This window comes from Trichoplax adhaerens, genomic scaffold (assembly GCF_000150275.1).
Source record: "Trichoplax adhaerens TRIADscaffold_6 genomic scaffold, whole genome shotgun sequence".
NCBI lineage: Eukaryota > Metazoa > Placozoa > Uniplacotomia > Trichoplacea > Trichoplacidae > Trichoplax > Trichoplax adhaerens.
The window spans coordinates 3,528,738-3,542,224 of NW_002060948.1; the positions used below are offsets into that span (position 1 = coordinate 3,528,738).

The 13,487-nt window shown below is 31.3% G+C and overlaps 2 protein-coding genes across 2 annotated transcripts; both read left to right on the forward strand.

Annotated features, from left to right (window-relative positions):
* Nucleotides 1-6,816: 6,816 nt before the first annotated feature.
* TRIADDRAFT_26711 (expressed hypothetical protein) lies at nucleotides 6,817-7,177 on the forward strand (the record flags this gene model as incomplete). The annotated part of the gene is made up of 2 exons (XM_002113350.1): nucleotides 6,817-6,917; nucleotides 7,129-7,177. Coding segments are annotated over 2 exons (150 nt in total), but the record flags the coding sequence as incomplete, so codon positions are not given.
* Nucleotides 7,178-8,857: 1,680 nt separating this feature from the next.
* On the forward strand, nucleotides 8,858-9,934 carry TRIADDRAFT_57505 (uncharacterized protein; the record flags this gene model as incomplete). The annotated part of the gene is made up of 1 exon (XM_002113351.1): nucleotides 8,858-9,934. The coding sequence occupies one exon, from the start codon at nucleotides 8,858-8,860 to the stop codon at nucleotides 9,932-9,934; it is 1,077 nt and encodes a 358-aa protein (XP_002113387.1).
* Between the last annotated feature and the right edge of the window lie 3,553 nt (nucleotides 9,935-13,487).

A 13,487-nucleotide genomic window follows, 5' to 3' on the forward strand; every position in this document is an offset into this window, starting at 1 on the left:
AACGGATGTACAAATTAATCAATAAGATTTTAATCAAGTGATTTATTTTGGACGAAATTTGGCCTACTAATACATTGACAAATATTTTATACTAGAGTGTGGCAAATCGAGTGGTGTTAACAGAAATGCTATAGATGGCTTGGTGAAACAATTGTCTTATGAGCCGTTTTTACTGAATATGAGTAAGATATTAGTCATAATTACAAAGTTAACGTTATTTTGAACAATTCTACTTCGGACTGGATCTTATTGTTTTGATGATAATAGGCACAATAGTAGAGTTGATTGGTCTAAAAAGCAATCATATAAAAGACGTATACTAACAAGAGTCGCAGCAGCAATCGGTATAGTCAATAGAATATTTTATAAATTTACTTTATTCTCTATCGATTCAACATTATTGATTTTAACATTAAGGAGGCCATTACAAGGAGTGATGATAACTATGACTACAATAGACTAGATAACTTTTGTTTTATGGTTCGATAAAACAAAAGAAAACACGTTATTGCCGCTAATACAAGTTATAAATATCAATATGTTATGCTGGGAGAAAAAAGATAAACTACGATTGATCTTGTCATTTTGTTGAAATACTTTATTCATTCGATTAGAAGTGATCTATACAAAGTTATTCGGAGCGAGATGGCAATCCAGTATCGATAGTATGCGTTGAGTTGGATATTGATTGAATTGTTTAATACTTTGATGACACACCATACTGTCAAAGTTTAACTATGACTCACCTATCTTACATTATGCCATAGTAGGCATGGGACTTTGAGTTTAACAAATAAAAAAATAGATGGAGTTATTATATACACCTTCTGTTTAAAATACGGCACATTATCGGTGATGATATACAGTGCCTAAAGTGTTTGTTTTATAAATGGATCTATGTCAATGGACAAATTTAGGCGGAATGACACAGATAAAATATTATCTTAAATTAATTTCAACGTATATAGACGTTCAAGTTATCCTATAAAATTAAAATAACTCATTTAATCGACTTCATCTCGGGTATCGATTTTATCGTTAAAAAAGTAATAAAACACTCAAATTGTGTTACTGGATTTCACGATTTTACTTCGTTGTTACTGCATTAGTTGAATGATAGCGTATTTCGAATGTTAAAAACTAAATCGTCAAGATACTTAGTGGATTACGGAGTAGAGCAAGAGCAAGGATAATCTTAATTTTCGTTATTAAAATGTCATCTTAGCGACATGTTAGCTGATGAAGATGAACAGCGTCCAAGTTCATGCCGCTATCAATATGAATTACGTCCATCATAATGGTGTAGTTAAAAGTTATAACTTAGTGTAACTATACAAATCAATCATTGATTTTAGATTGTTGGCGTTATGTGAATGCATGTACAGAGACAGACTAAATAAATATTATAAAATGGGTCAACGAATAATAATTGACATGCATTTATTCCATTAGATAAACAAAGCTATTTTGAATTCTTACCTGCCAATAATGTAGTTTACCTACATATAAAAACAATCGCCTTATGACGTTTTATTCTGCGTATTACTTATCTATTGATCAATCACTGCAGTATAGTGCCATCGATTCATAACATGCCATTACTCATTTGCGATTATATTCTTGTTACTTGTAATAGCCATACAATACTAGCCTTGTTCACAACTATTTTCACCAACACAAATGTATTACAGCTATTTGAAAATCAATTAATGCTGATCTAAGATTTTTTTACTCATTGTGTCGCTATGACCTACATAACCTAATAGAACTTTAAGAACCTTTTAACTCAAAGTAAACTCATCATTAGTATTTATAAAAATAAAATTGAATAATACTGACCTCTTTACCGCGCTTATCTATTAGAATGCATTGCACTCCATCTTGTACTAATAATTAATGAATCCTTCATACAAACAAATAAATGGTTGTCATTCATTAGCATAACAAATCGATTTTAAGGCAGCTAATCGCATTGGAATGAAGATTTTTCATTAACACAGTACTACTGTAATTTTAATTATTCATTGCAATTATTCATTGCAATATGTAAATTAACATAATTACATTAGCATGAATAACACCAGTAAAGTGATAACACATTAGAGTATTTGCTTTAAAAATGATTTTAAAAGTTCCAGTTTTACTGACAAAGTTTACCTCCCACCTAAAGTAAACGAGTGTAAATTTATTTCTACTAAATGATTGATCGGTTGTTAAACAAACCAAATGTAGGTTTCTATCATAATTTCTTATAACTAATAACTAAAAAGTGACTAATGCTAGCATTCATGGGCTAATTAGCAACAAATTGCCATAGGGTAGTCATGACATTGACCGCAATTATGACTTATCAACTCTTGTGAGTAATATTCTAATACTTTTTAATAGATACGGTATAAAGGTATACATTACAATTCTTTCAAGCAATGGTGCAACGGAATTGAATTACAGTTCAAATTCATCAAGAATAAAACCGATAATAACGTTTTAGGTAGAAATGAATCCAGATTATAGGGCCTCAAATTAAGCTAAAAACGATTCTTTTGAATGAAAAATCGTCAAATAGCGATATAAATGCTAATGCAATAGAATTAGTGCATTAAAATAAAAAAGGTTTTTTCAATTTGTTGTACTGTTACTCTTGAATCATGTGGTTACCTCCTACTCTTAACGTATCAATACGAATAGTTTCCAGAAAGTTGATTTATAAAATGATGGGATCAATTCTAGAATTGATCTTTTAGGTCACAAGTTACAGTAGTACTGTAGAATAAAGATTACATTAAGAGAAGATGAAATATTACACGTTGCAAATCAAAACTGATACGATCAAGCTTGAACTAATCTATTACATGGTTAATTAAAACGATAATTAAATGATTGTACATAATAAAATTACTTCTATCTTAAAATTAAATAGACTGTATTTAAACTGTGAAATAGATCGCGTTATCATCAACATCGCTGGTAATATCTGAGGACAAATACGAATTGATATGATAATGAAACGAATGAGTCATCTGTGTATCATCAAGTTATAATAAAGCGTGCAAGATGGATAGAATTAATTACTTGTATTATTTAAAATTTTAAATTTCTAATTAATTACAGATCTCATTAAGTCAATTCTCGTCGATCTTTAATTCAACATAATACCAGTGTAATGAAGAGGATATTAAATCAACCCTTCAGGGCTTTCAATCTATTCTAACTAATAAATAGAATTTCAACTTGACAAATTGCAATATAAAAAGCCTTGATCTGACTAATACTATCCACATAGTACAATGTCATTGCAAATATAATTATATTATTAATATGTTGTTCAACTAAATAATAATCAATACGTTTTTTACAGTGTATTAAATGATTTTAAGCTCATTGTATTTGATAAAATAATATGCTACTTCGAGGTTATTTTATTGCTTTCTTAATAATAGTATCGTCACTATTATTACTATCTAGTTGTCTACATCATTAATTTTATTACTTAGATCTGATATCTATGCCAACTTTTTAATAACTGTATCAACTATCTGTCAAAGCATGCACGATCATTTGTTAGATTGACATAAATTTCTATTGAGATTAATTGGTGATAATAATATACCCGTATATAACACTAATGAGACGAATAAGTTATGTAGTATATGTTCCTAAACTGATAATACAACTTTAATTACTATACAATCTTAATTAAGAATAAAGAATAGGACTGTCAATAGAACTACTAGCTCTACAATTAAGCTATAGTGTATTCAATATAAGTAGCTATTTCTCGATAAAAATACTAATAAATCTTAATTATGGTTTGCATTATCATTTTAGCGTCGCATCATAGTAGTATAAGTTGTTGCATTTTCTGAGTTTCTAATAACTATATTATTTTTTAATCATTCTATACTGATAAATATAGATTTTAATCTTGTCCAAAAATATGATTAAGTGCCATTGAAGGGGTAATCTAGTGTTATACACAGCTGCCTTTGGAAGGTAGTAACGGTATTTGATTTAGATAGCTCGTACTTCTCAATGTAATGCTTTAATGCCATTGTGAAATCTTTATTCATCTCTAACATGGCAATTCTTTTGTCTTTTTGAACCTAAATTGTGAAGTTTATTTAAATCTGCATCATTAAGGTACAGCAACGTGACGAAATAATATCATCGTCGTTATAATAGCTTTGATATAACTATGTTGAAGAAAGTGGTTCAAGGTCACAACTGGAAATACTTGTACATAAGGCATTTTAATTTCACTGATTTATATTTACTATACTTTCAGCTTTAAATAAGAAGCATTGTATTTCGATGACTCATTCGTAAGAACTCAACCGAATTTATTGTAGCACTGCATATCTAGTCCAATTAAGATACCAATACAATAATGTAAAGTAGAAATGATGAAATTTTAAACCGCCATACAAGAATACTTTTGTATTGCCACGGATAACTTCAAGGTTGCTCGTTACTCTCGTGCACAGTACTATAATTTATTTACGGTAAAATTTTGCAATTTATTTTATCATTTTAAATATAAATAATTAGTCGATAGCCTACTTAGCCTCATTTTAAGATCAATGAATCATATGATGTATCTTGAGACTGGATACAAATAAGATATTATTCATATTCAGGTCGTATTTGCAGGGTAGTTACGTACGATCTCATAGCTATAACAATCCCAACAGCAGATGATTTATTGTTGTGGTTCAGAATAGTATAACTTGTTGTATGCTACCTGCAACGATGTCAATAAAGATGTCTAAAAGGAAATCCATTTCAAACGATTCATTATAGCTAATTAGGCCATCGAGCAGTATATACAGATAAAAGAAAGTAAATAGTTGGTTACAGTACAAGATAAGTTACAATTCCAAGCTTGATGTTGGAATCAAGTGCACACCGCCATGCTGCAGTATAGCATCGTCTACAGTACTGTAACTGTGTAATGTCTGCATCGATCGTGTACTGTATGCATCTGGACTACAAATTTACCTAATATTAGATCTTATGATCTTCGTTCATTTAAGTTTTGCGATTTATGTTCCCACTGTGCACAGCACGGCGTTCTAGCATTTGTGATCATCATCATGACCTACAGTAACTAATAACTAACTATACTAGAAGAAGACCTGGACTGAACACTCTTGGACGGACAAACATTTTAGGCCTCATCTCGTCCAACTATTATGCCAAAAACATCGTTATGGCAGTACTTTACTATGCAGGCGGTCGATTTTGAATTGGTTAATGTTTTCTAAATGAAGTCATATTGCATTGAATTTTACTCGTATTATCTGTTACAAGTTTCTGCTTGAAAACACTTCTATAAACTGTCCTTGACTGTCCTTGACGAAGACAAAAATACAGGATTTGACTAGAGTCCTTATGGGAGTCCTGGAAAAAGTTCATCGTGTGAACGTACCTTTATTATAGACTACCTTCCACGGACGTTTTTAAATATTGTAATAAAAGTAGATTTTTATCAGAAGTTTTCCTAGGTCTAGGTCTAACTTTATTATCATTAATGGGAATGATCAATCCATGTCTTCTTCTAGTAGTCCATGCTGATCCACGACTTCTTGATAAAATAATGTTCTCTTATAATTTACTATCGAGAAGTCCGTGTCATCATACCGTATACTATGCACAGTATAGTACAGGAATCACATAGTGAAATGCGCAAGACTCGCTGAAAAGGCTTACAGTACTGCATACTGTACTCAGTGTACTGTACACTGTACTCAACGTACTGTACATTGTAGTAGCACTTACGTTGCCTTTTAAGGATATGTCTTTGCGCAAGTCCTCTCTCGGCCTTTTCCACGCTCGATCCTGGTTAAGAACGTAGTCCAAAATCGAAAAATCATGGTAAGAATCTGAAAGATATCGCTTGCATCCCTTTTAGTTCTCGAATAGAACCCAATTCTTAATGTAAAATAGGCAATCTTTTTGTGTTTTCGTCATCTTATGTGTAAATTAGCGATTGAGATGCTTGGAAACATTAGATTATCGATGTAAAGTGTAGATAGATTTCTGGAAATTTCAACATGGCGTCTGCTAACAATCCGCCTATACAGATGTAACAAAACCAAAATGTTACATCTCGATGGAATCAGTCTACTATGGAGATGACTGGTAGTTCTTTTTTTACTTACGGTACTTTATTTTATACTATCAGAGATTCAATAGAGGATTACACAACTACTTTGCTATTCAAACGCGTATCTGCATAGTTATTGGCGTGAACGACTTTAAAGCACCAACTGTAAAGCACTAAGCTTGATTAGATGATCTTATTCAGGAGATTTTGAATTTTTAATCTTAACTGACGTATAGTTAAACCAGCTTACCTTTATTTCATAATACACATTAGCCGGCTAGTAACTAAAATACTGATAATCTTGTTTCAGTTTCTACACATCCTACTGTCAATACATTTGCAGTAGGTTGAATTTTGAAGGAGTATACATCGTCCTTTGTAATGTACCATAGTTTCCAGATATTCACAACACGTATACATTACTTCTGCGTTTGAAGTTCTGCCCCATAAGGATAACAATGTGAAATTCGATAATTATGTCATGTAAATGATAATATTCGTCGTACCGCAAACTGTATCTCTAGCATAATTATATAAAGCTTAAACCGATTGGCTTTGTTGGTTGTTCCCTCGTTCCTTTGCCAACACTGATTACTCTGCTGTTTTAGCTTGATTCTTAATCCACACTATGCAACAAGTTAGGCTGATTGTAAAATAAATGATGTATATGAAGGCTAAAATGTTTGTTCGTCTTTCTACTAACTTAGTCGTCACACAAATCGTTCATTATCAAACGGAAATTGGCTAAAAAGATGAAGCAAAACAGGCCAGTCCCTCAGTGGATCCGATTAAGAACTAATAACAAAATTCGGTATGTTGGTGAACTGAATGCAATCAGACTCGTATAGTTGATTATTAATCGTAAAGGTTATAATCCTTGTTATTAGTATATGGATGTGCATCATATATAGAGATTAAGTCCATTAATTTACCGCTTAACCAATGACGATATCTACTAGCGAAACCTACATAAGTAGATAACCAAGTTATTTATTCGAATTTATTGACTTTCAACTTTATAGCTACAACACGAAGCGAAGACATTGGCGCCGTACCAAATTAGGATTGTAAGAACTTTCTCTGGAAACATTGATCTTCTAAAATATGTGGATTCATCCTGTAAAATAGAATGGACAAACTGAAAAAATCCTATAGTGATTGTCCTTACGGCCTGTTCGTACTTTGTAATTGGGATTTAGAATAAAATTTCCATTGCAGTTAACAAATCTTTGAGATGTTTATACTTAATTTGCTGGTTAAAATTCTGTTTGTAACCTTGCTATAGACTTTGATATACTTTAGCGTCTTAAGTCTCCTTCTGTAGCATGTCTTGAATAATGTAGCTTCCACGTAAACAAAGAGGTTGTAGCTGTTAGATTCCTAAAACTAAAATTGTATGTACTGTAAGGACAGGCATAACAATGTACGGTAGACTGCATAAGGTAACTCCGAACACAAAATATAGCAAAGCATAAAGCGATTAGATCAATACAGGTTATGTGGAAAAATTACAAAACGAAGGAAATGATAAATTACAAGTCCAACGTCGTTCTTATTCGATCTTGATATCTTTTATATTATGTGGCAACAACCTAGCTGGTAGATTTCTATGGTCATAAAGCTTGATAGCCTTCAACCAATACTCGTATTAGTAATGAATTATCAGCATTGCACGAACAGGTATTTTCAGCCACCATGATCAACACAGATTAAGATAAAGATCACTTGACGATAATCTGACTACATTGGTAGCAGTGATGTTGAAAATTATATACTTGAATATACCCTAACCTGCTGACGTATGATTGTCTAATTCATGTTATTATAAATTATAACCTTAGAGTTCTGTAAGTATTAGATTTCTACGCTAATAACTATGATTATAACAGTCTATCGGTCAATTCGACTAGGTCTCCTTACGTACCGGCATAAAAATTAAAAATTACGAGAGTGATAAATAGAATGACATGCTCTTATATCGTTGCAGAATCTCTGAAAACGAACTGTCAGTATGGTTAGGTTGGTTCATTAATTTACGAGCGCATTTGCATGCGTATAGTGTCATTAAATCGCTTCGAAAATTACAAATGTAGAGAAAACTACATAACTGTTAATTTATCATAAATACTGCACTTGAACTACTGTGCGATGCTAACGTTTCGGCGATATATTAAGTAAAGCCAGTTAATTATCTCCTAGAGTGTACACTAGAGACTCTAATAAGGTCCAGGACTTCTAGTGTATACTTTGCAAGGATTTACGATGCTTCCTGGGCAGTAATAAAATTGTGGTAATTATAATCAAGAAACATTCCATTGCACGATCTTTACTAATTAATTAAAGGGTGCTATTAAAAAATAAACTCAAAGAGGCAGCCAGTGTTAAAATAATTAATATATAGTAAAATCAATTTCTAGAACCGGCATAAAATTATAGATTTAACCTTAGTTAAGCCTAGGCTGCAATTTATACGGTATTTAGCAATACTTGAGTCTACTCAGCTCTAACTTAAGTTAAGATGGTATATCCACGATTAACAACACGACAGCAACATTATACGTATATTCTACCTGAGATTAGAAATACTATGCGATTAGGATTCCGTGAGTTTCAATGAGCTAACTCAAGCGTGTTCATATCGATGTTTCATGACTAATTATTATTTATGTGTATTAGTTAAGCTTAGAAGCATCAACCCTTATTTAAGAAGACACTATAAGGCGTAATTCTATAAGTAAATGAGCTGACGATATGGAGTTAACAGACTCTGAGTCACAATCAGAGGACAATGCCTTGGAAGATGTATTCGGAAGTAATCAACAAAGTACTGATATCAACCCTTTTGATAAGAATAATGTGCGACTTCGAATCTTAAAATGTGCAGCTAAACATGGCAACTGGGTCGCATTAGCATCACGATTAGGAATTAAATATAAAACCGCATATAGTTGGATAAGAGGTAGAAGACATAACTGTCCACCTCCTCGAAGAGGAGCTTACAAACTCCTCTCATCCGATGATATCGACACATTAATTCGATGGATAGAAGATGATCCAACATTAACTCTAAAACAAATTCGGGAAAGAATTTTTCGTGAATTTGATGGAATGGATATTAGTGTCAACACAATTTCAAGCTATCTCTTAGAGCGCCAAATATCCATAAAGACGTATGAACCAAATTTACTAAGCATAGGTAAAGAAGACACTCAAGAAGCGCGTTGCAAATATATTAATCGGATTACAACAGCAGTGCAATCAGGTAAAAGCATCATCTGGATAGCAGAAATCAGTTTTAGTATCTGCTGCAATAGCACTCAAGAGGTTGAGATTGAAATTAGGAATCCTGTCCCTTTACCTAGTAGCAAGAATCCAAATGTTCACCTGATCGTTGCCATGGCCGACAATGGTATTATTAAGATTACGAAAAAGAAACAGTATTTCAAAGAGCAAAATCTGAATTATTGGATAGTAAGATTATTGAAAAACCTTAAATCTCAAGGAATGTCACTCGATAACGTGGTGTTAATTTGCGATCTTCCCAAATCGCGTCAATCTAGTCTTCAATTAAAGATTTTTGACATAAATCCTCAGATAAAACTATTTCGGTTAGGGCCTTACGCATCATTATTAAATCCAGCTGAAATGTTATGGTCTAAAATAAAGGCATTTATTAAAGCCAATCTTCGTAAATGTATGATGACTCGAACCATTAGTCGCGAACAACGCTTCGTATACCTTCAAAACTTTATCCATAATGCCATCGTTTCCTTGACAGATAGCGATATTCAAAAAGCCTCACAACGTATGACCAATTTCCAAGTGTGATTTCATGGACTGAAAATCGTTATTGCACTTTACAAATCCAAAACCTAACGAGCAATGAAGAATAATCAGCAAATTTCTGAACTTCTTCATAAACTTTCCATCTTCTTGGCCAGTATGAATGGAATTAAGAGCACTTTTAAGCGTAAAGAAGCTCATAACGTGCCTTTTCTTCAACTACAAGTTAATGTTAAATCAATAACTTATGTCCTAATTCAGAACGAAGAATTACTTTCTCACTGTCATCTTTTCTTCATGATACCTTCCATTGCCTCGATGGATAGTAATCATGGTGTAGCTATGTGATAAAGTGTCTTCTCAATAATGAAGCAAGAACTACAGTTTCTTGTAAATTTCTTTTTATTACATAAGTTATGTTCGTCTAATAACTATCAAGGACTATCTAGATGCAACCAGGCTATCTCTAAACTATCGAAATTACTACATCAATATTCACGATTTATATATAATTCTATTATCTCGTATACAATTCATCTATTTTCGTACGCTCTAACAATCTTAGTCTTAAGATCTATCCGTGGCTGTACTACAAACTATAAATACTAAATACAGTATTTCATGGTTTATAATTTATTCTGTTGTGATTTAATGATCTACTAATTATAGTATTAGTGAACTTGTATGTAAAAATTTTTGAATAAGAATGGTGTATTTTCTGTTAATGAAACGATAACAGATGTATTCATAATTATTGAAAGTTAGGCGACTGATTTTGTGAAATCTTGAAAAAGTAAGCCTTTAATCATAAATTCTCTAGCAATCTTAAATCTAATTTACAGCTAAGATACACATATCATAGCTAGTATAATTTCACTAAAAAGAGAATAAATTTTTGCCTTTTTCGATAACCATTGCTGCTAAAAAATATATCAATTTTAATGTCACTGCCATATCATAGCGTTTTTACAAGGAATATAACATAAAGAATATTTCCAGAACGTAGCCTGTATTTGTAATTATTTTACTCTTTCCAATATTATTGAATAAACACTGTTTGCGGATAGCTATAACAACGGTATTACTTTCATCAAATAACATCCTATACTAATTTTAACTGATATGATAATTGATTGAAGGGAATTAAATAAACTTTATTGATCTGATTAACAAAACTATTATCATTTTGAATTTTAGCTCACTCAAATCTGAATCTATAAATTACATATACAATTGAAAGCAAATCAGTAAAATTATAAGTATCTTGATATAAACTGATAACCCCTATTATAGCCATTTTTTTAATTACTTGAAAATTATTAAGTGCCTTGCGGGATTGCTTAAAGGAAAAGCTTTCAAATTGAAGTCTAGCAATCTCTTAGCTATGCATACAATCGACCGATAAACTAGTGTACTACCCCACTCGCCTACATTCGTATACACGTAAACGATAAGTTAACTTTACTGAACCTATAATTTTACAAAGTAATAGCTAAGCAAACTTGACTTGATATATACACAAACAAAAGTATTTAATAAGATTAATATATAACGTAATAATCCAGTTGTTCTTTATTAAAAGTCTTCCAACTTGACAACAAGATCCTGGAAATCAAAGTTCAAATCCATTGTGGTCACGACTGAGCAATGTTAGAATGAATTGAAAACTATAAATATATTGCAGGAATACAGTCCTAAAATGGAAGTGTAATCAATAACGCATTGCTAAAAATATTATCAAATGAATTAATTTTGGAGAATAATAAAATTGGTAACACAAATATTGGAAGAATTTAACAGCAGTTTACGTAACCTTTGAAATAGGGACCCGAACCCTATCACCCTAATTATCAAATTCGACCTTCATTGATGAAGCAATTACTCTTACGTTCTTTACATTCTTCCTATGTGTCATGAACGCATGCTAGTAAAGAAGCCATAATAAACATAGTTTTTTATTACTGAGATATAGCACAGTTAAACAACTCTCGATAATTATTGTTAAATTTAACTCAATTTCACTTTTCTGTGATCTCGTAAGGTAAATAATATTAATAAATCGATGGATAAAACTTTAAACGCTACAGTGGGAGTGCAAGCAGGTCCCAGTATTTGTATCACGTTTGATGAGTAAATTTAATGGATATGATTAAATTCTCTATTCTCTACTTCAATACTCAGCTTGAAATCCAATTACATATAACTAAGCTGCAATGTAATTTTGATAAAATGATATACCTTATCGTGACAATTTTATGAATTCGAATAGGCCGGTAACTAGTAATAAAAAAGACGAAATACTATTATTTAGATAAGAAGTAACGTTAGAAATAAAATTCAGCTAGCTTTCTGGACTCTGTAATATTAAACTACATTTTTACGCGTAAAACTATATATATACTGCATTGAGATAGAAATCTAGTAAAGTTAAACAGCGAAAATAAGTACCGTGCAAGAGAATTTTATAAATTCATTGAATAGCTTATGTATAGTAAAATTCTAACATGATAAAATAATAAATAATTATCCTAATTACAAAAGATATTTTCAATTTGATGCTTACGTGTCCGACGTAACAATTACCAAAGGGATTAGCGAATTACTTAGATGGAATATTTATTAAATCAGCTTTCTTGTCAAGATCCTTTAGAAAAATGGAATAGCGATTGATAATTTAACATATATAAGAAGATATTTACACAGTCGAACAGAAAATAAATCAATTAATCACTTAAACCTTTTTAAAGTAAGAATAATATAATGATTATAGAACCTTATAACATTTAAATTATTTACAAGATCGATCCACATTGTACCTGATATTTAGACACCTTTGTTTTATTTCCTCTTACTTTATGAGGCTTGGAATTTATTTTCCTGTTAACATTATTTATCATAATTTCTATCGCATTCATGACGAACCATTAATTATTTCACCCAAAAACTCGATTGTATCTTCTATTTGTTGTGAAAAGAAAGTAACCATAATTGTCATCAAAATATTGAAATTCGAATAACATTCTTGGTAGTCATGGATGTTGTTGTTAGAGTAATATAACGGCAATTTATGTCACTATATATTTTTCTGAAGCAAGACTTTGTAGAAACAAATAAAATACGTCAATGATAAGTCAATATCCAGTTAAAGCGACAAAAGACAGATTCAACTATTATATCAATTGGTTGCAGCAATATGCAAAATAAATCAGATAAGCGTGCCTTTGAGTTCTATTCAGACAAAACTGTAAATACAACTTCTCAACTCCGTTCTAATTTATTATTTAGTACGACGTATTATCATTCTTTTCAAAGAACTATCAGTATTACAGATTAATTGGTATATCAAATTAATGAATAAGATTTGGATGTACCGCTTCTAATTCTCAATTTCATCTACACTCATCTATAAGTGGGAAGATCCCTAGAAAAGGATTAAAGAGTAACAACAGACTTTTACATCTCCTCAAGCTAAGAATTTACTAACATTTTCTCTCTATCGATTTAAGTACAGTTAAAATCAACTTGAAAACTTCGTAGGTTAATAAATCGATTTGTGAGCAAGTTTTAAATTTTCTACTGAAGAATCCTACTTTAAAAC